General features: G+C 30.8%; 1 protein-coding gene across 1 annotated transcript in view; it reads left to right on the forward strand.

Moving 5' to 3' along the window:
* Positions 1-26,742, forward strand: part of LOC111039668 (protein kinase C) — a 46,732-nt gene that overhangs the window by 5,529 nt on the left and 14,461 nt on the right. Inside the window, exons 2-4 of the mRNA XM_022323261.1 lie at positions 19,607-19,667; positions 19,810-19,969; positions 24,611-24,642. Of these exons, the coding sequence (XP_022178953.1) occupies positions 19,607-19,667; positions 19,810-19,969; positions 24,611-24,642 (253 nt within the window). The remainder of the gene's footprint in view (positions 1-19,606; positions 19,668-19,809; positions 19,970-24,610; positions 24,643-26,742) is intronic.

The raw sequence follows: 26,742 nt of genomic DNA on the forward strand, positions 1-26,742 counted from the left end.
ATTTCATCGGATTTCAAGTTTTTTTGTTCAAATTCAATTTTTGCAATTATTTAATAACTGTATACTTTTGAATAAAAAATTTCAAAAATCTTATTGACCTAGCCCCTCTATAAATAACTTATTATGTTCTTAAATTAATTTTTTTTTCTAAATGTATGTATTCATCGAAATTTTGAAAAAACACCAATAAACGATAATTGTTACAAATTGATAGTCTTAACTTTATATTTTTTTAATTTAAAACATTTGTAATTTTAGATAGGTACTAAAACGTAACATTTTACGAGTTAAATAGTACCTTTCTAATGTATTTCAAAACTTCGACATTTCTCTGTACGATTTGAAAATATTAAAAAGGTCTTGATGAAACATAAAACCGTACTTATTCGTCGTGTGGTATTTTTTTGTAAATACTTATAATTTATTTAATATATACACCGGGTAAACCGAACTGTTTTATACAAACCAAATATTATTTGAATCCGATGAATTACCATTATTTTCATATTATTTTGTATAAAAACAACTCGATCCTTAGTCAGAGAGCTCAGGATAAGTGAAGCGAGACGAACGAGAACATTTTTTTTTCAAAGAAGACATTTTTGCAGATCGTGTTAAAGTTTGATAAATTATAACTCAAAAGTTTTTTTTTTTTTAATTTATATTAAAGATTAAAAAAATATACCTATAATATAATATTACCTATTTAAATAGAGCCAATGCAGTTGAATCTTATAATAATACTGAAATACCGTCTGTGTTCGCTTTCTTATTAACGAGAAAAAACCAATTAAAACATTTGCCGCAAAATCGTTTGATAATATATACGTAACAAAGTTGTTCAGAATGGGTTACTATACTGACTCTATAATATTGTTGGAACCTTCGGAAACTGATACTCTAAATTGAGATAAAAATACGGTATCATTTATAAATGTGTGTTACAGTAGATATTCGATTTTTATTTTTTTTGTGACATCAACGTTCCATATTCAGTTAAAAAAAAATCGAATGTCTAGAGGTAACTAAGGTGATAACTTGTCACTCTATATCTATGCCTTTCTAAAATTATTCAAACGCATTTGTGATACATTTTCTTTTATGTAAGATCTCATATATTATTAAATAGGATTTATACTTCGATATAGTCTGTTATTTCTACTTTGTTTGTGCCGATTATTATGTATTTTGTGTTAGATTTGATTTCGTTGGGAAATTTAAAAAAATAAATCTATTCAGACATAGGAAAACATTTATGTTTACATTATCAATGATATTCGTTGTTGATACAATTTTGAAAAATTTATGAAAAATACTTTCAACGGTTTCTCGAAATTAATTATATACATATTTTATGAGTAATAATGAAATTGGAAATAATGTATATGAAATGGCTGTTTATCGATTTTAGCAAAAATTAAATGGCTTCATTCATACATTGGTTTTGACAGAAATTGATGTTAGAAAAAAAAACTGTTACTTATTACTTATATTTCGAAAGTAAATGATTAATGCCGTGGATGCAGAATTAATTTTTCATAGGTTTTTTAAATTGTGGTTTTATAAGACTTCGCGTAATTTTATGCGTCATGTTTAAAAAAAAATTAATTGCAGTTCCAATACACAAATTTGTATTTAAAAGAAATTACATCAATAAACCTCTGTTGTGAATAATTTTATACATCGAAAGTATGGCTGCCTAACTTGAATGCAAAATTAGTTGGACGGTTGCGCAGGTATTACAGACTGCAAAGTTGAATATTCCAATTTTGTCGATTTTGATTTTTTTTACAACTCGAATAAAAGTTCTCTTTTCTGTATTTTTATTTCTTTACGATATCTTAAGTTTTTACTTGATATAAAATCCATCCTCTCTTCGACAAAACTTACTCGGACTGAATCTAAAATATCACTATCGATCTTTATTAACTGCGATAAAGTGTAAACTAACTGCATAATTCATTTACTAAAAAAAAAAAATACGGAAACACGATTACTTCGTTCCTGGAAAAAATGTCCGGAACGGCCGGGAAGATCGCGGAAATGTCAAAGAAAGTTGACTATTTCACTGGAAACTCCCAAATAATTCTCACATAGGTTTCTCATAGGCGTTATTATTATTAAAATACACTTTTGTGTGTGTGTGTGTGTGTGTGTGTGTGTGTGTGTGTGTATTATTTCTTGTAGAATGTCACACAGTGTCACAATGTTCACGGTTTTGAATGTATGTGTACCTACAATATTTTATTCATTCAATTCGCTATATTATATTGCGTAGGTATGGGTATTATAGGCAGTACATCATAATATTTTACATTCGATGGTTAGGTTACAATGCTAATGTATTCTTATCTCCACCACTGCGGGTATAACTATGTTTACGGTGTGCATGTTGTATATATATATATTTATGTGTAAGATTACCATATGCCAACTTGACATACCTATAGTAGTTACTTTGTATAATAAGTTTTCGGCGGTGCTATATGCGTGTATAGGATACATTCGTGTTTGGAAGGTTTCTTTGATGTTTGCTCGCATGCGGTCAATTCCCAAAATTCAAAAGGTCCTCGTGCAACATGAAAAAGCTCGCTGCGAAAAAAATCCCGTAATTGGGCCTATGATGCAAACGACCAACAACTCATATTTTGTTCGGGTCATATATACCTACGCGTACGGATAAAAGTCGTCTACCTGCAGTATTACGCGCGTACGTTGCTAATATTGTATTTTTTATGTACCTACACATGTGCAGTGTTGGGTAAGTTACTTTTTAAAAGTAACCAAGGTGCCTACGTTACTGCGAGCTACAAAATAAAATAGGTAACTATAGATTACTTGTTAGTTACTCGACGCGACAAAAGTAATGCGTAACGTTACATTTTTACTCAAAAGTAACTAGTAACAATGACGTAGTTGCTCTTTCGTCAAATGAGTGATAGTTTAATTATTATGAATTGTGAAGAAAAGATCCGACCTACCAATAGTCGTTACTAGCGGAAATCCGCACGATTGTCTGTCAGTGTGACGTGTACATATTTTATAAGGTGATTTAAAACGAAATAAGCTAATAAACTATAAGAGTTGCTGCCTGTATAGACTGTAATCAAAGTTTATAATCAGTTAAATTGAAAATAATACCAACACAAAATCGTTTATTTATATGATTATATTAGATTATACTGGAAAAAATGTTGTGATTACATGCTACTTAAATATTATTAGTATGGTTAAATTTTCTGATGCGGATCCGAGGGGAAGGACTGCAGCCCCGTGATGTAGCACCACGATGTATCCCGCTCCACCAAAAAGAAGTTAAATTTACAATGTAACGCGTTCTTCTGCTAAGTTACTTCTCAATAAATAACGCAGTTACTCTTGCGGTACCCAAAAATAATAATAACAAAGCTGATGCCATAACGTTACTAAAAAATGTAACTTTGTTACAGTAACGAGTAACGCACTTTAAGTCACTGTCCAACACTGCACATAGGTACATGACGTTTGTTTCGTTCTGGACGTTATAACAATCGAAATGTTTGTTAGGAAAACATTGAGGACTAAATGGGAAATAGCTGCTGCAGTATTACCTATATAGATGGATTCGAAAGCGTCGAAATTCTGAAAAAGTAATTACAAACAAGTAAAGGAAGCGAAATACTACATTCGTCTTGACAGTTGACTACCTGTTTTTTGCACGTTATTTACGAGTCCAAGGGCGTGCATCATCAGAATAGGTAGCAAGAAGGGTAGCAATCCGTCTCTTATTTTATATAGATGGATCGAAGCGTATTTCGGTAATTTCTTCTGTCACTGTTCTGTTATTTTAAGAGTAAACAATGGAATTTAAAAAAAAACAGACAGTCGATAATATTCGTGTCTGCCTACACTCGACACTATGTATATATAGTATTATATACCTAATGACTATATACAAAATGAATATACACACATATATATATATAATATATATGCATACGTGCGTATACCGTAAACATATTACCTTTGTACATATTTGTACCTGTGCCGTATATACTTACAAGACATTTTCAAACACATTTCTGAATATTATTATACATAGGTATACGACAAAATTGTTTGGTAAAATATTTTCGAGATTTTTTTCTGCGCGTAGGGGATTTTTTTTTGTTAAACTCATTTTATTTATTTACCAACCCGGATTGGCGCTTTATCTTTCAGTGAACATGGCCGATAGCGATTGGAGTGCACTTTATGTCGTGCGCGTGTTGTATCAATGATTGGATAGGTAAAATCGAATTTAAAAAAAAAAAATTAAAAATTATACTATGTTTCGTTATTTTTTTACGGACAGTTGTTTTAACAATTTAAAATTCCTTAGGCGCTCAGTTGTACAAACAACAAAATAAATAATGTATTTTAAACGTCGGCAGCTCTATTTTTTTATTGATTCTGGTACTTAGTGCTCATTTTTTTTTTTTAAATATTGATGGCGAAATCATCAAATTTTGTCTTCTACTTAATTAACTTCGACTCTCTAATTTGAATTGAAATATATTTAATTTTCTAATGACAAATATATTTTTTTTAATGAGCTGTCAATGCAGTACTATTCCTTTTTATAAACTTAAATGGGAAATCTTATTAAGTACAAAAAAAACATTTCACTCGTTTTTAGAATATAGATATTTGACTGACTGCCAAGCATTTATTCCAGTATTATTTTTTAAATTTCTAAATAATTTATTGAAATTTTAGTGAACCAGAATTCGTTTCAACATTTTCAAAAAAAAAAAAAATAGTCCTTTTATACTAAAATCCATTAAAAAAGATATTTATATATGTTACAACATTTAAAAAATCAAGCTGATTTTGTTGTTGGTAGTTGGTACAAATAAGTGCGTAAGATATTTTTAATTATTATGAAACAATTTCTCTTATTTACCGTTAAAATAAAGTACCAAACACTTTTTAATTATTTTGAAATATTTTTTTTATGTAACCCATAATATCATTAAACATACGTAATAAAAATAAATAACTCACACAATGCAAAAACACATTTTAAACATAAAATATACACAGTAAATGTATTTAATATTATGTTGTTTTTTTTATGAAAATGAAAATATTTGTTAAAGCACATAGTTGGTTTGGTACATATTAGTACTTGATTCTAGAAAAAATAATAGAACCGTTAAAAAAATTTTTTTCGACTTATATTAAACAGATTTCAAAACATTTTGGAAAACGTAATTGATCCTAAACTATTCTTAGGTATTGATTATTTTTTGTTCTTTTGAAAAATCATTGCTCTGTAAACACGGAAAACATTTTTTCATACGACTGCGCACATATAGTTTCGAGTATAGTTCTTAAAACATATCCTAATAAGAAAATGCGAATTTATTTAATCAGCTGTAGTGTATGGGTTTATGGAGATTTAATTTAATAATGCTAATAATATATAATATTTATAAATGTAGACAACGACGACCTTAGGATGTAGCAATGTTAGTAAATATTGTGTGTTGAAAAAATAAAAGTGTTTTCATAAAGTCAGCAATGTTACTATCCATTGTCTCGATGGGTAATCGCGGAAACGAAAGTTACGATTGCCGGATGGACATTACGATACTTGGGTATCGCTCGGTTTATTATTATTACTGTACTTCGAACGAAAAAGACCCCAAAAATGCGAAAGAATTGAACCAAATTATATTTTTTATTCATTTAAAACAAACCTATGCAATATTTCTATTGTTATAACGTCAAACAGCGAATAAAAAACCGTTCGTTTCCCGAGCTCAAAATGCGCTCGGAAATAATTGTTTTCATTATAGACAACATAGAAATGGTCTAGGGGAAGCCGTGTCACGGAATTAAATTTGAACGAAATTACGACGACGGAATTAGTCGAAGTGTGTTCGATAAACGATATTTCGAACGGAACTCGGCGAAATAAAAAATCGTGCTTTGCTCGAATATTTCTTCAAACGTTTTCGTCTTTCCTCGCGCTCGCGGAAACTGTACCGTGACAATTGAAAAATAACCTCTTCAAAAATATCATTCATACTTGATTTCCGATCGTTTAAGGTGCTTCGTGTAACTTTTTCAACACTCCTAAGTGTTCGCGGAAAAAGATAATAAAAATAAAGACGGCTGTAAAACCAATACAACAAATATATCGCTTTGTAAAATCAATAACTTCTTTGTTGCGTCCCTTCCATTCGGATTAAAAAAGGGCGCTTTTTGTTCCTCTAAAACGAGTTCAACGATAATGGTAATACATAACTGGCAAGTAAAATTGTATATAATATTTAATATTTTACATTTCTGCGTTCCTCATTTTTTGCATAACAGTGCGGTGTTTCATCATTAAAATTATGTACATACTTAATGCATTCTTCGACTTACATTTTTTTTCAGATCCCGAGTTTGGTTTTTGGTTTTTCTTTATCACACGAATAAATTGTCAATTTATCCGTTTTATTCATTTTTAAGGAAGAACGTTTCAATTTTCCATTATGTTTAAACGGATCCGTGTAAAATCAGTTAGAGCGGAAGTGTTGTTTGACATTTAAATCGTTTTTAATATGCGAAATGTGATACCTACTATTTATTTTGATTTTTAAACCTTGTTTTAGAACAAAAATGTACTTATCTTAATTGGTAGGCTGCAATAATGCCGGGATTTTTTTCGCTGTCGATAAAATTTCATTAATTCCTAAATAAATAACGATATTGAATCCATTTATTATTTCGTCTATACGTATTTATAATAGTATTATACTTAGTTTGGGGAGTATATATTATGGTATATATACATGTCAAAGTAATTTCGTTTTTAATTCCGATGTATAAAAAATATCCCTACGAGTGAACTGTAGCCGATTTATAATTAAAATCAAATGCTAAATTTATACCGAAAGGTAAACAAAAGAGTAAACAAATGACCATTATGTATTTTGTATAGGTATATATTATTACTATCAATGTGTATATTATACCTTTTGTCTGTTCGAAAAAAAAATAAATCTCTGCCATTACTGTGTGCATATCGTTGGTAGGTACCTACTCCACATTCGAACATTGCGAACAAATCGATTGAGACCCAACAGCCTTCAATATCTCATCCGAATGCAAAAATACTATTTTATCGTTGAATTTGCATTCGTTTACGCTGTCAATCAATGAAGTTTGTACATCCCTTTTGCAGGATTTTTGAAAAGGTCAATAAAATTTAGTGGCACGCGAATGCACACACATATTGAAGGGGGTTATAACGGTTAAGAATAATGTTTTGAATTGTAAAATGTTTCCTGTGACCTTTATTACTTCGAAAATATAACAACACAGCGCAGCAGCATCTCGAATACCTTTGCAAAGGAACGTGTGTAGGTAGTTGGGCATGAGGGTAGGTGCATTCCATTCCTGCTCGCAAACTTCATAATTTGTTATTTATGTTTTATTCATGGCAATACGAAATATAATAAAACGAGTTATGGTGTGTAAATATTTAAGAAAAATCTCGTAGATAAAGACTACCTAATTTATAATTTGATTTGGAACATTTAAATATGTATAATATATTCTTGAACAAAAGAAAACTTGAATTTTGTGGAAAAAAATGTGTTATTTCAAAAACAATTTTAGACTCAGTTAATAGTATCCAAACAAAACTATGCGTAGGAGTGTCGAATCGGGAAATTCATAACTTTTCGGTAGCTCTGAGCTTATTATTATCATAAACGGTGAAAAAATAATTTTTAATTCAAATTAAATCATTTATTTGATCTACAACAAAGTTGATTTTTTTCTTCGTAAAAATAAAAAATATATTACGCACTATATTATACTGACGAAACGCGTCCCATACATATTTTTATGACGACACTAAAGTTTTAGAGTATGAGGATTTTTCTTGTTTTCATTAAAATATATTTTAGAATATATATGATTTCCGTTTTTATTATTTCTTGTCATAATAATATCGTCTATAATTATGTTCCAGCCATTATGTCATCATAACTGCTGCATGGGAGCAGTAAAATGTACAAATACGTACGTGCTAGCTATAATAATATTATATTCGTGGTCATACAGGCCTTAAAAATATACATTGTACGATGTATTTATAGCCATGTTGCAATAAGAAAATATGTGGCTTTTACATGGTTATTGGGCTGAACCATGCACTTTATTTTGTAATAATCTATCTGAAACGAAATTAAATTTATTAAAAACAGTTGTGTCCCGCCGGGAATATTCCTGGTTTCCCGGCGGCCCAATTCGGTTCAGAATGATGAAATTTTATCGTACCATCAGAAATCGGGACATATATATAAACATCAATAGATAATATGATTAAAAATATCGATTAATTATTTTTTACATTTTTACAACATCAGTTTATAAGCAAATACCTAGCGCGAGCTCGTGAAAATATTAATACTTTTTAGACGTCAAACTTTTTAAATTTAGTAATTAGGATAAAAACTTCATGTTTTGTTGGTATAAGGTATTTATCTTGGTTATAACTTTGCGTTTCAAAGTTTTGACGAATGTTATTAATTTAGTAGAAGTTCCAATAACTATATAATATGGTCTACACTCGTGATCGTGTTCTGATTTATATTATTATCCGTGTATATCAACTTGATACTATATTTAAATTTAACTAAGATTAAGTTGCTCATAATTCCTCGAATTTGCAGTGGTTCTAAAAGCTAAAAGTTCAAAATTGCCGGATCAAAACTTTAACCCTTTGCGTTCAAAAACAATGTTTCATTAAAAGTTTTACTTTTAGACCTCGTTTATTTTCAGTCATAATCAAATAGGTCGGTACATAATACATATATTACGCTTACCTGTGCAACGTCCTATACTCAAATTGCTGAATTAATTAATATTCACGTTAGGTAACATATATACATTATTATAGGTGCGCGGATATTCGAGTGTGGGTAGTGCGTATATAGTAGTACGGTGTTTGAAGTTCGACGGTTGTTTCAAAAATGTTAATTGATTGTGTACGGGTTTTGTTTTTCGTACTCAGACCAGCTATACTGCTGTGCAGTAGACTTACTGCAATCTGGGCAAACGGGTAAACTGCCATGATCACTCAAACGTCTATGGGTATATCGCGAACAGACGTTGTTCCACGAACGCCTACACGGTTTCACTCTCGTCGATAATAATATAATATGTTAATATTACAATGTACAACAATGAGCGCAATAAGTCGCACTCGGAACCGCAGCGGTTAGGGCGGGCGGCGGCGTTGTCGGTATACCTAGGTCCTAGACGCGGACAACTCGAAAGCCGGATACCGCGGTCGCGGTATGTGCGCTGCGATCGTGCAGACGTGACGGGCGGTATATATACGCCGCCGTAGGTATGTGCAGTAGACGTAGGTATACACAACGTGTTTCGAACGGACGAGTTTTCCGAGCGATTTGGAAAATGCCGAAGAAAACGAAAACGCTCAAAGTAAGTGTATACAATATTACAATATTACGACTATAAAATATATTATATTTAATTCGAATTCGTGCAATCGAAATGCTCGAACGCGGGCACACCGCGAGCGCAGTGGGCGGCGGCGCTGTTATTTTTCTCCGCGGCTTCTCGTGTTTCTCGCAAAATATAATAATAAAAAGTTTGACAATATTCCGACGCGCTCAAAGCGCAGAATTCGCACATTAAATTCCAGATCAAAGATCAAGGTTGTGCGCGAATACTTTCGGAGAACTTTGACTATAATACTGTGCTCACCGGTGAATGTCATATATATATATGTGTGTGTGTGTGTGTGTGTGTGTGTGTGTGTGTGTGTGTGTGTATTGTGGGTGGGCGGTGGGTGTACTTTCCGGAGAAATAATAAACTGCGCGCAGGTATTGCACCCCGATTTCATAAAACTAATTAATACACGTTACACAATAATAGATTTCAATTTAATTACCCGAGTGTGCGTTAAATATATGCACTGTGATTTCGTAATAATTATTGTCGTTGTTTCGCCGCCGCGGCGTACGTTACCATGTGTTACGCACCACTTGCAGGGGGTAATGACGTGATGATATCACCAAATGGCGACTATATCGACGTTCTACGATATATATTTGCATCCGCGTTGTTTTGTCGTTAAACGACGACGTATTATTCGAATCCCGATTTTCAGAATTTTCAAGGGCCGTATTTTTGATTACTTGGATTTTTTTTTTTTTAATGTAATTTTAGAGCGTGATGAGCACTTGCGCATTTTTTTAATTTTAAAAGACAACCACTTTTTTAAAGTATATATATATATATGTTTAAATGTAAATACTTATTAGCCAATATAGCCGTTAAATATTGTCTTACAAAAATTGCGAAAGATATCGTAGTACAGTGTAATCTAGTACTTATAGCACTAAGACAATTTAAAATTGTTAACACATCGATATCAATAACTGAAATTTATAACCCCCCGCTATCTTCCCAATAATATATCATCGAGCCGAATTACTGTCGCCTTGGCGCACAAAGTTAAATAACTAACAAAAAAAAGACTTGTCGTCTGAAATTCGATTTAGATTCGCCGAGCTTTTCAAAAAAGTCACACAGTAAAATATTATTTACAGCAATAGAGTTTTCATCCGAAAAGTATAATTAGGTATATAACTAGGTACCCTTTAAAGGTAGGCATAGAATTATCTTAATGTTTTTAAATAACCGTGTCTAATAGTGTACTTGAATATTTCCAAAACTAGAATTATTTACAGGAACAAAGTATGGTGATTTTCGTTCGAAAAAATATAATCACGCCTAACAGTGCTATTTAAACATGGTATAACGGGTATATAAAAAAATCCCAATGCTTATTTTTAAATAACGCGGTATTCGTAATTTTACCAGCTAGTGTAGGTACACGCTCAAATATATTTTCGAAAACCGGAATTTCAGTAAAATAATACGCATCACTAATGGATGTACCCACACTGCAGCGGGGCGGGGGTGAGCATATATTTTGCGAATAATCCCCGTGTATACGGTTATTATATAATATACCCTATACCCAGGTATGATGTATTATATTTTATTACAATATTATATCACATCACAACGAATCCGCTCGAACATTGTACCCAACTCGATTTCCTGCGAATCGCAGCGTTTCTCAACCAGGGGGTCGCTAACTTGTCGTCAAGGTTGGCGTTTATGATTTAAAATGCTACGAAAATCGAAAAGCTCGGACGAAGCGACGGAAAAATAAAATCGATAAACATTACACAATTATACGAGTATAGGTACACTGCTATTATCGTGAGAATAATATATTTTACGTTTTTTGAATTAAAAATAATTACAATATCGTATGTATTTTACGTGCTACTCGCGCAGTGCACCGTAAAGTGTACAACGCGTACGGCACTATTGTAGTATTGATTATTATCGATTACGATCTATGCGAGTTTGCAGAAAAGAAAAATCACGTAGGGGGTCGCCGAGAAATCGAAATTCAAAAAGGGGGTCGCCCGCACGGCGAATAGGTCGAAAAACACCGGTATACGCGGTACATCACGTTTCCACCAAAAGTGTACCTTTCCCTTTTCCATCACCAATAATCATTTCCACCCAAGACGAGTTATATACTACGCTTATAAGTTATGTTAAAAGCTGTTAAAATGTAATAAATTAATGTACAACACAATAATAAAAATGTACAAATTTAATAAAAAAAAAAATATATATATATATACAATAATATGGTATAAAAGTCAGGGCGAGACAAAGTATAAGTAATAATATAACCGTGTTCCGGTATTAACCAATTTTTGTTTAACCTATATTGTGTTTAGTACAATATATTATATAATACACTAAATGTATTAATCAAAACAAAATATTGTTTTAAATTACAAGTACGATCTTGTGAAATCTATATCGTACAATTTTTTGAAAAAAATATCCACCAACTGTTGTAAAGTAACATTTTACTATTATACGACATTATTAAATGATTTTTTTTTTTATTAAATTTATACATTTGACAATTTTGACTATTATAAACGTTATTGTTATTATTATAAGGCAACATTATATATACATTTATATAACCTATGTTGTATTTTGACTTATTACTTTTTAACAGCTTTTAACACGATTTATGAGCGTGGTATATATAACTCGTCTCGGTGGAAAAGGTAAATGTACACTTTTGGTGGAAAAGGGAAAGGTACACTTTTGGTGGAAAAGGGAAAGGTACACTTTTGGTGGAAAAGGGTACCGCCCCGCGGTACATACCTATGTGCGGTAGCGGTCCGCCGGACGCTTTCGTTCAAATACATAACATCGTACGGCATATAACCTGTACGGCCTGTGTGCGCGACGTAAGCTCCGCGCACGAGACTTCGCGCAGGGGTCGACGGGCAGCGTTTCCGAAAAGTTATGTGCGCCCTCTTGCGCTTGCGTCAAAATTAAGGGGGTAGTTGTTACTATATTATGCATTGCAGCGTTATATTTTCGTCTCGTGCATATTATTATACACATAACAATATTATAATAATATACAACACACCGTCGTTAATTATTATCGTCGTCGCGCTCGGCCTTGTTTGCGTTTTATAATTATTATCATCGTCATCATCATCATTATTATTACTATTGTCGTTATCATTGTCGCCGTACGATGATTGTGTACGGATTCCGTGCGGGGGAGGGGGGGGGGGAAATGAAATGAGTAAACTGCGCGCATAACGCTAGAAACGGATCGAACGCTCGTCGTCGTCGTCGTGTGCCGCCTGCAAATCGAATCCACGTCCAAAAATTTTGCCCGGCCCCGACGTGCATATTATAATACGAGTAGAGCGGGGATTGCAAACCTTTTGAACACTGCGTGCCCAAAATTACCTTTTTTTTTTTAGAGCGTTCCGCGAAAAAAAAAATTAAAAATATCATATTTTGTTATACTATATGATTTTATTGTGTACGATTAATGTGTATTAGTATATGAAAAAAGGTTAGTTTAGGTACATATAATAATTGTGATAATATTGCTTTGTCAATGATTTATTTCGATGTGATTTTTGTTGTCGAACACTTGACGCCAATTCGTTGATATATTTTTGGCTTATATAATTAGTCACTCAATAAAGTACATGCGGCACTGCGTTTGTCGGTTAATCGTTATAATGACCGATAAAAGCCTTGTGCTTTTCACCTATTACCTAAACATTATGTGTCATGCAATATGTAATAGTCAAAATTTTCGCGTGCCATGGATTTGCCATCCCTGGTATGGCGGAGCGTACTGCAGCAGTGATATTATTATTTATTATATTATTATGTTTTATGTTTTCCACGCGTTGTTCTACACTTCTATCGACAAAACGCCGGAGAAATATCGTCGTCGTACGATTGCGGGCGTAATAATAAACTATCGATAAACGCGCGCTTTTTAAAATAATATAATATCACCGAGGCTGCGGCGGCGACGTATCGTAATAATAATAATAATAATAATAATAGTAATAATATATTGCAGTATAATATTATATACCGTTCGTATATTACACGTATTTACTGCGCAAAAGTAGGTCTTACTCGTTTCGAGTAATCAAAACAATGATAACGATAACGCTGGTTATTATTTGTTTAATTAATTGCGCTAGCCGCGTTCGTCCGCCGTAATATTTAAAATCCACTCGCCGCAAAGTAAATAATAATATATGATAATATAATATACTGTCGGGTCGAGATGAGTCGCGGGATGCATTCGCTTTTGTTACCAGCTGATTATAATATTATTATTATTATTGTTATTATTATTGTGAATATCGTTTGGTCTAAATTCTCTCCGCTCGGGTCGTCTGCAGCTCAGGTCCGACACCTTGGACGCGTGGGTGCGTTGTGGTGGTAAGCGGGCGGTCATCCTCCCCTATTCGAATGTACACCCCCCCCCTTCCCGACAACTGACCAGCAGCAGATTTGTATCATTCAATACGCACCTATATATGTACATACGAGTATATTGCAGCTAAAGTGTTGAACTCCGTTATTTTATGAAATAACTAGGTAGGTAGTTCATTAATTACCTACGAATGTTAGTTAAAGTGTGAAATAATACATGGAAATTGTACTTAAACTGGTTACTAAATAACTTCATGGAATATCTAGTTGTTCTATACAATTTCAGTTTGATATCCGTTAAAGTGTAAAATACATTAAAATTTTAAATATATATTAAAATATTTTATTTCACTGAATTAATTATAGTTATACTATTTATTTATTTGTTCGTGTAAGGCTATTATGGCATTTGGAGTTGCACAATACCTCTTTTTCTACAAACACATCGCTTTGTGCCACATATTTTGGTACAAGTGCACTAACTGCAAAAAACCCCGATCGGTTCTCAGTGACTGCGCAGTTGCCGCAGATCTTAATGTAATATTAGAACAGATGAGAACAGCTTCTACAGCTCACAAATTTTCTGAACATACTGTGAACTGGGATCGAGAGTATAGTAGTTGTAATAACACTCCTGTAATTATAATGTGTAGGTAGGTATTACATAAATAAAAAAATAAAAAATAAAAGGACGTCGATCTTATCTGATTTGATATATGTTATATTAAATTGTTGAAAATGTTAGAACCCTATTTATTTATCACGATATTTTGTTATTTACAATCTGACACATTAACGAAGTGATATCAGGGAATGTATAAAATAACCAGTTAAAGTATAAACTATATACATGCCTACGAGCTTTAGTTATTTTATAAATTACCTAGTTATTTCACAAACTAACTGATTCAACACTTTAACTGTAACACATATATCCCGTAGACTGTAATATAACTTATACACTGGGCGCCGCTTATAAGACTCATGGAAATGAGGTTCAGTCGCTCATTAGACTCAAAATCGTCTGAAACGGTCCGGACGTATCCAAAAACATTATAAAAAATTCGGTTATAACTTATAAGACTCAAATTTCGTAAACAGAATGGTAAAACATAAACATTTTCGGTTAAAATTTAGAAATAAATTGTTTTTTTTTGCTTTATCATGTGAGTATGTACAACACATATTATCGCATTTCACATTTTCCAATATATTTCCGGGATATTAGTTAATAACTCAAAGCAAACCAAAATTACAATTTTTCTTCATAAATAATAAATAGGTACGTTATATACATACATCTTTTATAATTTGTTATTAATATAATATGTTATCATTTATTTATATATATTATAATTTTAACTTTTTAAATGTATTCAATAATAAATATATAATATGTAATATGTATTATAAAATTAAAGCAAAATATATAGTAAATTAAAATTCATCAATATGTAATTACATTTTTTCCACTTCGCCCATCAGATTCATTCGGTTATAAGACTCATTTTGTGCTGGTCCCAAAGCGAGTCTTATAAGCGGCGTCCACTGTATATATATATAATATAAAACTCGTAAAAGATATTCGATGTCCGAATGCGCGTCATCGTATTATATGCGATAAAATTTGAAAAATAAATAAATGATATCACGCTCGCACGAGGTTTTTCATTATATCCACGACCTTTTATCGACGCGGGAAATCACAGCTTTATTATGGATTGCCTCCATAGTAATATGATATAACATTTTTATTTATTTTTTTATTAATACTGCGTTATGTGTTATTGCAGCTGTCGTTCTTAGATGATCAAAACCCTGTTCGATGTGCGTAAAAATAAAAACACAAAAATAGTCATAATTATTTGCTTTTAATGTCACCTCTCCCTCCAGCGCTTAAATTGAGTTTGACCCTACTGAACTGCGAATTAACCGTGAATGCAGTAGGTAATAGTCATGTCTTGAAATAACGCGTGTTTGCGCGACGTACTATCGTATGCATTAATTAACTTAACATGTTTCTAAATGCTATATATATGAACTTAACTCGGTAAAAAAAAGGTCAATTCATTTCATTTATAATTGCCTTCTGTGCCACAACTCACAAGCACATATCGTATATGAGTATATGACTCTCGATTTTTTATTGGTTTATGTTTGTTTCAAATGATGATTGTGTACGGGCCGGTGTTTGCAGCTGAATCGTTAATCATATTATATAGATACATCAGCGTATTAGACGAATTATTAATTTAACCGCGAGATTGATTTTAACTTATCGTATTAATTTTGGAGTTAACTGAACACGCAAAGTTATTGCGACAATGATGGTCACTTATTAAGCTATAGTGAAACTATATTTAAGTTAATTACGAAATTAGCCAACTAACAAGTTAGGTTAGAACATTTTAAACAAATAACTTTTTAACTAGTTAATGCCCACGTTTGGGTACTATATTATACACCCATGTCCTGCATAAAACCTGCGTCGATATCTTTTAAAAGGTTATTTCGCGTCAAAGTTTTAAATTTAAATTAATAATGAAAAACTCGTCGAAATTACCATTCGTAAATAAATTGTTGCATTAGTTTTGAAACGCCTACGCGGAGACTGGAGCAGCGCGTGTGGGGTTTACTCTACGTTCACCCACTTTTATAATACATAAGATACTATTGGAAATTACAAAGCAAATTCTAAACGAGCAAAAAAGTTGAATATTTTCGCAGAGGAATGCACATTATTTGTACATTACATCGTAATATTTACACCCACGTAGATTTAGTACATTTTCTTTGCGAATTCAATTCACTTTTAATTGTAAAATAAAATTACAATGAGATTGTAACTGTTTTCAACAGGTTAACTAAATTCTTGTTAAATAGCTAGGTAATATTTTAAATTCTTATTAAATTATTTTGTTCTCGCATATAAAATTCCTCAAACGAATTATAAAGCAACAAAAAAAAAAAAAAAATTCAAATTGGGACTTGAATGAATATTACACTCAGACAGATAATTTTATTATAAACATTTTAATATATTTGTTGGTATTTGCTGTTTTTTTTTTTTTTGCATATTTAGTCTACGCGTTTTTAAACTTTATTGCCGTTCGCTAAATAAATGATTAAAAATATACTGTAGTGATGCATTTCGATTAAGATTCTGACGTGTTGTGTATAAATAATATATTAAAGAAAACTTTTAAAAGCGCATATATTTAAATGAACGTGGTTTTTTAGAAATTGTTCAAAATTGAAATACAAAAATTAAATTATGTTATGTCAGTCGAGTCGTATCGAAATAATAATAATATGACCGATGGGAACATAAAAAATATCGATAAGTTTATTTAAAGGTTATCGCTCAAAATTTCACAGAAATGTAATATAAAAGTTCGCAAAATATTGCATATATACAACTTAAAACGAAAACTTTTCTTTTTCTTTCATTTTTTAATTTTACAATATTATATCAATACAGCGCATAATATGATATATTAATATCTGAGTAGTAAGAAAATTTGAAAATCGTCTTTCGGCTTGGTCGCTGTGAGTGATATCGTTATACATTATGTATAGGTATTCGCATTGTACATCGTAACTCTTGATATTATAAGCTATAATAGGTAGTATAATACCTATTATAATACTTGTATTATATTGTGCTTTGCTGTCGGGGGAAAAACGTCAATAAATTGGGCCACAGTCGCGTATTAATATCATGTAGATAACATAATTAATGCCTTTATAATATTATAATAGTTTGTGTCAACATGAATGTAATTCGTTTAACCGAAATCGACCACCGCCGCCACAGTTACCGTATATGTACATTAGCAGTATATTATTTAATCAGACATACCAATGATGAGTGTATATAGAATATAATACACACGCTGACGTACCACACTGGAGTGGGTGGACTATAATATAGTTGCCCGATGTTATAATTAAATATACAAGTGACAGAACGCAGCTTACGAAAACGATTCTGGGCGGGAATGTTTTTATTGTACTCTGCCAAGCTTGATGGACTTATTCTCTAAATAAAGTCTTCGGATTTTTTTTTGTTTTTCAAAAATAACCGGGCGAAAAATCCGCCCCGGTGATCTAATTAAAATTTTAATTTGTTATTTCGAAAATGTCTCTTCTTATCGGGGAATACGGAGGATTAACTACTGCAGTGAAAACGAAAGCCGAATTCGATTACACCCACCTACACCCACCTACACCCGGCAAATCCAAAACACTTTAAACCCTGTCAAGTAAACACTGTCAAATTATAATATTAACCCTTTGACCTGAATTTCAATATATTTTATGGTTATTGCTTTCTGATCTATTGACAGCCATTATCTTTTATCAGCGCATGCGATTTTCGACCGATTTATTCGCCTCATAAAATAATTGAAGTACAAAGCCTGCATATTACATGTATTGAATGACTTGAGATTTTTTCGGATAAAAAAAAAACATAATTATTAAAATTGATTTTTGTGAAAAAATAACACTTTATTTAAAAAAAAGGAAAATAATCAAAATATTTCACCTCGGCAAAAAAAATAAGTACCAAAATCATATTTTAATTTCAATACGTATTTCAAAGAGCTTACGAAAATAATATTCAATATTTTTTTTCTAAATTTATGTTCATACAGTTTTTCAAGTGACAAAAATATAACACATTATAATTACTGATAATGAGACGTTCACTGAAACGTCGGGGTATCGATAAAAATTGAATAATGATTTTGAATGTAAAACAGTTTTTCGGCACATTATATTATATTAGATACTATAACGTATGTATAGGTATGTAAACTATAATGTGTCGATGGCCAAAGAATTCGTTAATAAGAAACAAGATCGGTTTGAGGAAAATGTCGTTAGAGATTTCATCGTTATGACATTATATTATATACCGGTGATTATTTCACGATTAAATGTTACGACGTCGCGTTATTGAAATTTTCTGGTGGTCACCCATCCGAGAACGAGCGACGGAGGAGCGGCCTCGAATAACCGCTCCGATCGTCGCATTGACGAATGTGTGTCGACTCGGTCTAATATTTTCGGTCTCGGTTTTTTCACACTCGTTGAGTATTATATTTCGATCGACATTTTTTAATTCCCAGCGTGTGGGTCATCAATAAATAATTTTATAGTCTAATAATATTTAGGATCATATTATAATATGTGTTTTATTTTAGCCGTTCTACACAGTACAATATAATTCTTCCAGTTGCCCTGGATATTGTGTTTATGAAACTTCTTTAACACTGGGCAATTTGATTTACTGATTCTCGTGACTAAAATCGTATTAATTTGAGTATATCTAAACTGACCGAGTGCGTAGAAGGCAATACGTTTGAAATTAATCAGTTTATACATTATATTGTTACTTACAATAATTTGTAATAGAGTATTAACGTTAAATTCGTTATTATTCTCATAAACTTCTATCGATACAAAATACTACTGTACATTGTTTCGCGTTTCCTTCGGTTTAATAAGTCTTTTGTTGTTGAAAGTTGAAATACCCACCAAATACCAATAAAACAACAATTAACATACTTAATACACTTCATTGGGTTTTTAAATACCAATGAATAATAACAATAATAATAATAATAATACCCGTCTCAGCGGATGCGGGTTTCAAATAATATGATATTGTTTTCAAATAAAATTCTACGTTTCGTTTTTTACATTGCATTGTTATTTATTTTTTAGGTGCATTTAGAACCGCAAGGAAAATTGCATCTTCGAATAGATCTGAAATGGAATTCAAAAGGTAAACGTGTTGTATTATGTTTAAATGCGTATGCTCACATCGGAATACTTTTTTCGAACTTCTACGTGAAAAAAATGTATTTTGAAAGATTGAAATTTCATGTCGTCGCTGTCTATATTTATATTATAAATAAATTTATCAGATTTACCAGTTCGCCCATTGGAATTCAAGGAACGGCAAGGACTATTAAACCGAAGACGTGGGGCCATGAGGAGACGAGTACATCAAGTGAACGGACATAAGTTTATGGCGACGTTCCTCAGGCAACCGACGTTTTGTTCACATTGCAGAAATTTCATATGGTAATGCAAACACTTTTTAATAAGTTAGATGTTAAATATTAATACGACGCGTATAATGAGATCAAGCCTAGTTAACGATACATTTCAGCCGAGTTGAGTTAAAGTGATAGAAAAAACATTTTAAAAAGCCTTAAGTTAATAGTAACTCTATTTTTTTAATCAACTCAGTCAAGTGCAGATATGGTGACTTTCAACTAACTCATTAACCTTATTTTATTTATTTTTATGTTTTTAAATATATAAACAGCCAGTAATATGGCTTAAAATAACAAAAAGTAAACGTTTTAAATGCGTCATCTATAATAATTGTATTTTTACAATTATTATTGATTTTATTTTATTATTTATAAATGAACGTAACTTGAATTTGATTAAATGTAACTCGTTACTCGTTACTTGTTTTTTATTAAGTTAATGAATATTAGTAATATTAAATTTCATAAAATTGAGCTTAACTTAACATTTAGCTTAACGTAAACTTTTGAACTCGTTTATGCCCAGGCTTGAGTACAATTTTTAGGTAATGTCGTGGTAAAACCTAATAAGCAATAAGCCATTTATAGGTATGTGTTCGTACGATAAAATTGACACATATAAAAAAAATGTTTTTTTAAATTTAAAATCCAATAATGTCACTGTGAAAAAAAATATATTTCTGCAATAATTATCTTATCATTAATATTTGAATTGTATGATTTGAGTTAAAATAATATCAAGTGTCAACTACGACGATTGGGTTGTATATACTATATAGGTATTAGGTATACTGTACGATTAGCGCTTATAATTTTTATTCAAACAATAAAACTTTGTAATTATGTGATAGAAATATCTACATTTAACTCGATAAAAAATGTTTTATTTCAAGTAAAAATAAAATTCGATTTTTATTATACTATACCATATAATTTTTTTCTTATTATGCCACGCGTAGGTACTTATTATGTGTTCTATTGAACAGCAGGCCATCTCTGATTTCTCTGTTCTTTATTTGAATGCTTCGCGAATCGCATTCATAAAATAAAACTGAATGGAAGTCTAATTTTGTTACATATTTATTTTTTATCAAATAAATCGTTTTTTTTGGTTAAAACTAAATTAAGCTCTTTTTATGAAAATTCGTAAACACCCGTTTAGAGTGTTTAAAATTCCCTGAAAATAAACTATGGTAGACTTATTAAAGTCTATGTCAACATAAATTTAGAATGTATCAAGTAATTATAATGCATCTTAACGTCTACACCATTTGTGTTACTTTGCAATTATTATGTTACTTAACTTACATTTTTCATATAACATAATATACATTAAATTTCGTAAAATCGATATTTAAACTGGCGACGTTTCTATTATCATATATATTTAATAGAATTAGTACATTAAACATAAGTTCATCTTGAAAACTTTTATAAAAAGTTTTAAATATTTTCTGTGTTTAATATATATTTTTAAAATATCATCAAGTACTAAATTGTATTTTCATTATTATAAACGTTTCATCTGCTGCAAAATCATATCCAAAGATCGTTGTAATATGTAGTATATAACATAGCTAATATCGTATTTGGTATCATCTTTGTTTATATATTTTTCGTAAAACTCTGAAACCTTCAAGACTTGAGTATAATTTGATTATAATGCTTAGTATGTAATTGCAGATCAGTCCCGTACGGTTAATCCTGGATGGCGGCTATATACGATTTGTTGATTTTTTTGTTTAAATGCAGTTTTTACTCCACTGTAGGCACGCCGTATATACATTATTATTATAATAATAAAAATAGATATAAGTAAAAGGAACTAAAAACAAACTTACTATTCATTATTATCTTGGAGCTCAACTGGGTCACAGGCATTTTTTTTATTTAACATTAGTTTTCGTTTTATTTACCGATAAATGTAGGTCATAGTATTATACGATCAAACAAAAATTTTAAGCTCTCACAAGTATATCAGACTATTATTTATATCATATTCTCTTGCATTTTAAAACCATTTGGTACAATGGTACGCATTATACTCATATTATGACCATACCTATTCATTTTAAATAATATATTTCCATTCTCTTAACTTGTATTCATTTTTTTTAAACATGAAATATTTTTTAGCACTAAGCTAAAATTGTCGTCACGCTTTTGTCGCGATGACAAATCCATCGAATTACAACTTAAAATAATATTTTTGAAATTTGTTTGGTTTCACACAATTTATTCCTAGTAGGTATATTCAAAATTACGCTTGAATATTTTAATAGGTAGGTATAAAAACATTCTATAAGCATAGTGGCATAGTACATAATATTATTTAACACAGTAAAGCGTTTTAATGGCATTTAGCGCATACCCGAAGATAACATGTTAACAGCTGTCGACTTGTTTAATAATATGTGCTTATAATATTTTAATTACGTATTTATGTTTTGGTTTCATTTGCTCGCTATTACTGTACCTAAAATAGGTCAACGGACGTATTAGATGATAATAATTATACAGCACGATACCTTACATTGTATAAGAACATTAAGAACCTAATATGTATGTAAAAATTACATCCTTTATACCGTAGATACATATTTTATATTATCAATAAATTGTTAATGAGTAGAAATTGGATTTTAATGTCCAAACAAAATAGAAAAAATAAAAAAATTCGTGTTCAAATTGTGTACACTTATTTGAGTGCCTTAAAAATATCAACAACACAAAAAAAAGTAAACTTATTCAATTGTATTTACAAATCGTCCAAACAAGTGAAGTGTGAAATCATTAACATGAAAAAACTAAAATTACCATTTTAAATAATTAACTGTTTAATCTATACTGAAATCTTTTTAGACGTGAGGTCGCAGACTTAAAATCTCCAGAAAAAAATTGTCACGAGTAGTGTTATTTAATGTGACTCAAAATGTAATTACATTTTTATCGAGAATATTGTCGCACTATTAAATTTTTGGTTTTATTATTGGTAATGATTTTTTTCTCTTCCACTATAGAACGCGCGATAAAAATATTTGTAAAAATGCTCCATCTTTTTTTTTTTTAATATACATTTTTAATTCAGAGTAAGTATAATATTTCAGCTCAATTATAAAATATAGAATAAAAATATGCTCTGAAAATTCCGAAAATGTTTTAACTCAGAAAAATGCAAATAAGCCTGGGGGACCGTCGTGACTGAAACACATACTTACATGGAATTTTATCACTGGAAAATGATTTTTTTTTAGTGCATCTAAACTACAGCGCCTATTATTATTATTATTATTACGAACAAAATTTAAAATAATATGTTCCCCTTACTCGTGTAGTGGTTATCATCGACGATCGGTGCATAAAAATTAAATATTATAAATCATGCTTTAATAACAACGAGACACCGATCGTTGTACGAAATCTGTGGGCCGAGAATAATATTCACACGATAAGTAGAACCATATTAATATTTAATAGTAACAATAACAATAGTTTTTAATTGTGGCGACATGTTGTTTGGGCTGTATATACAATATTACACAATGTTATCTATAATGTTATTCATTTTATAATACAATTATTTAAATTATGAATTTTGCCATGTACTCTTGGACATTTTTGTGTAACTTAAGGAGTGTCTCATATCTGCAAACTTTATTTTTAAAAAATAATCTCTAATTTCTTACTGTAAATTGTTAAACAGACGTTTTTTTTTTTTTGAACATTTTGACTATTGTTTAAATCGAAATTCGATCGAGTTGCCTCTGAGTTATTATCTTTACCTACCTATACAGATGTTAAAGGTAAAAGTCCATAATGGGTTTGCATAAAATATAAAATAAATCTAATATTTAGACTAATGCATAAATTAAATTCCATAATTATAATTTATACAATTTTAATAAACTTGTATTAACTTGTATTATAATTTTAAATCATCAAAGACCCCATCTGCTCAATCTATTATCATGCACTATTATCCTTGGTAATTAAAGTTATATAACTCTGACAATAGGTACACGTTTGAATTTCGATTTATAAAAATATATATTTAAAAGAAAATCATCTCCTCAACAATGATAACAAAAAAAAAAAGGGTCTTTGACTTACAACAAATATGCTTATATATCACCATAAGTTTAAATTACACTTGACAATTCTAAAAATCAGAATTCGAATAAATTCACTATTAAAGAAAATGTTGGGGAGGGGGGGGGGTATGATTGGTGATTCTCCATGCATAATATAGGTACTCAAATATTATTGTTTATTAGTTGTGCGCCGAATGACAATAGGCGCAAGATAAAATAAATGTCTGTTTTGTTCATTAATGGCAAACAATGATGAATAATTCGAGGGTTCCCACGATACATCAATAAACAGTTTGTTATAATATTTGAATTAATTTTAACCGATATATTTCATTACCTAGGTATGAATATTATTTGCATAGAAAATTGCCGAGAACATCAAAATGTATCATAAAATATTATATGTCATGTCATATCGACTAATTGAAACCATTTTTATCGAATACTAATAATTCTTTTGTTTTCTAACGATGAGATTTTAATGAAATTATACTTTTGGAGTACCTGCCTACTACAAAAGCATTAAAATATTACATATTATTATTAAAAATTAATTTAAGCGTTTTATTTTTAAGGGGATTTGGCAAACAAGGATATCAATGTCAAGGTGAGTTTAACTTTAAAGTAATAATTTAGAATGTATAATTTTTTTTTTAGTTTATATTATTAAATTGAGTTTTTTCACATTGCAATTTTGAATTAATTAATAACAATAATAATAATAATAAAAATGTTAATTAAAAAGATCAGATCTTTTCTTCAGGGGTGTTGGTGATGGTGGCGGTGGCGGTGGTGGTGGGTGTTATCGTATTAAATTTCAAAGCAATTATTATTGGGACCCGAACGGTTTTCCCTCGAAATTAAATTTATTAAAAATTATTGCGAATATTAAAATATTTAATTAAAAATAAGAATACTCAAATTAAATATCCCGATACACACATATATAACACGTTAATTTATACAATTCTATTAGATCACAAAATTACGTATATAAATAAGGAATTCGGATGACACAAATATAATTATAAACCTCCATGGTCGTAAAAAGCAAACACACAAATTCTACGAAATGTTTAATATCGAGATTGGTTCTGCAACGACGCGCTTTTTTATACACAGATACCTGTGTGTAACGTACATTTTGGCTAACGTTTTTTCGAGTAATAAAAAGTTGTATGCAGATAATAGATTGGAAACCGAACACAGGTGGCACATGCCAGGCCTAAGCACTATTGATATTGCCAGGACGGGCGAAAGCACAACTTCGCGCAATCACGCCCCAATACGGTAAAAATGTGTCTTTGGTATAAAAAAAATGACTTTTTTTTTGCTGTCGTTTCTTCGCGAGAACAAATTAAAACGAGGTTTACGTGCAGTTTATTGGGTCCCGCCAGTGACTTTTCGTAGGTTTTTTTTTATATATTCCAAACCGTATTTTCGGACTTGCACTACATCACTGGCGTCGGCGTTTGAAATCTGTTGCGGGACTTAAAATACTTTTGCAATTATTTCGCACAACTCCGAATTCCGCCGATTGTTCCACTATTACTCGTTCTGCAGTGTTATAAAATTACTAAACATTTTCCCTTTCCGCAGTTTTATTGGCGAATTGCACGTTATACGCGTTTAAAAAAGCAGGTGGTTTGTATTTATAATCTCGAAAATAAGTACATAGGATCAAACATTTTTGATTACCTACCAATATGTATATATCTAGCTACCCACTATCGTTTTTAGCTCCTATAGGGCTTTGACTGTCACATAAATATTAATTTTAGAACAGCAAACTCAATGTATGAAAATCGACGGCGTTTGAAGTTTTTTGGTTTCTCCCAGACTACGTCTGACGTCGAAATTGTGTTTTAGAAATATATATGTATCTAATATCATAATATATACCTGTTTTACGAAAAGTCTCTCGGGGACTTAACCGTATTCACACAAAAATGTTATTATTTATTCCAAAATTAATTATACCCTATTAATAATAGTACCTAATTATTAATGAACTAAGTAAGTAATATTTATTGTCTGAAAATTATTTAACACCTGTAAATACTCTATAGAACACTATGTTATAATTTTCATTGTCATTGAACAGATTTTCTGCTGAACTTATTTTTCATTTATTATGATTAGGTATTATTATTATTTTTTTTTATATATAAAATTCCGCATAGTACATTTTCTTGATTTCTCGTTCGACCAAAATCTCGGATGTATTTCGTGTTGTGTTTGAATTTTTCTAATTATATACTGTGATCTAATTTATTGTTTTTCGATCTAAATGAATTAAAATTGATTTCAAATTCAAAGACGCATCCTACCTCAAAGTCGCTGCACAGGTATTAGGGATGGGTAATAAATAATAATCGAGTGAATCGCATAGTACTACGTAGTATACACGTACATTACACATAGAATAACTTAGTTATAACTTTATCAATAATTTCTAATAAATCACTTATTATGACAAACGCCTAACTCCGACATGGAAACGGATGCAATCACACTAATGCGTGATTAATTAAAACCTCTCTTAACGCAAACACCGTTTAAAGTTTTACTGAAGGTATACAACTACCCTAATTGATCGTTGATCGTTTTCCTAAAATAAAAAATAGTGTACATCGTTTCATAAGGTAATATTATTTGTTCATTTCGCACACATCACGAAATTAAATCCGCACAAGACCACGATTCG

Source organism: Myzus persicae, unplaced genomic scaffold, assembly GCF_001856785.1.
Source record: "Myzus persicae strain clone G006 unplaced genomic scaffold, MPER_G0061.0, whole genome shotgun sequence".
NCBI lineage: Eukaryota > Metazoa > Arthropoda > Insecta > Hemiptera > Aphididae > Myzus > Myzus persicae.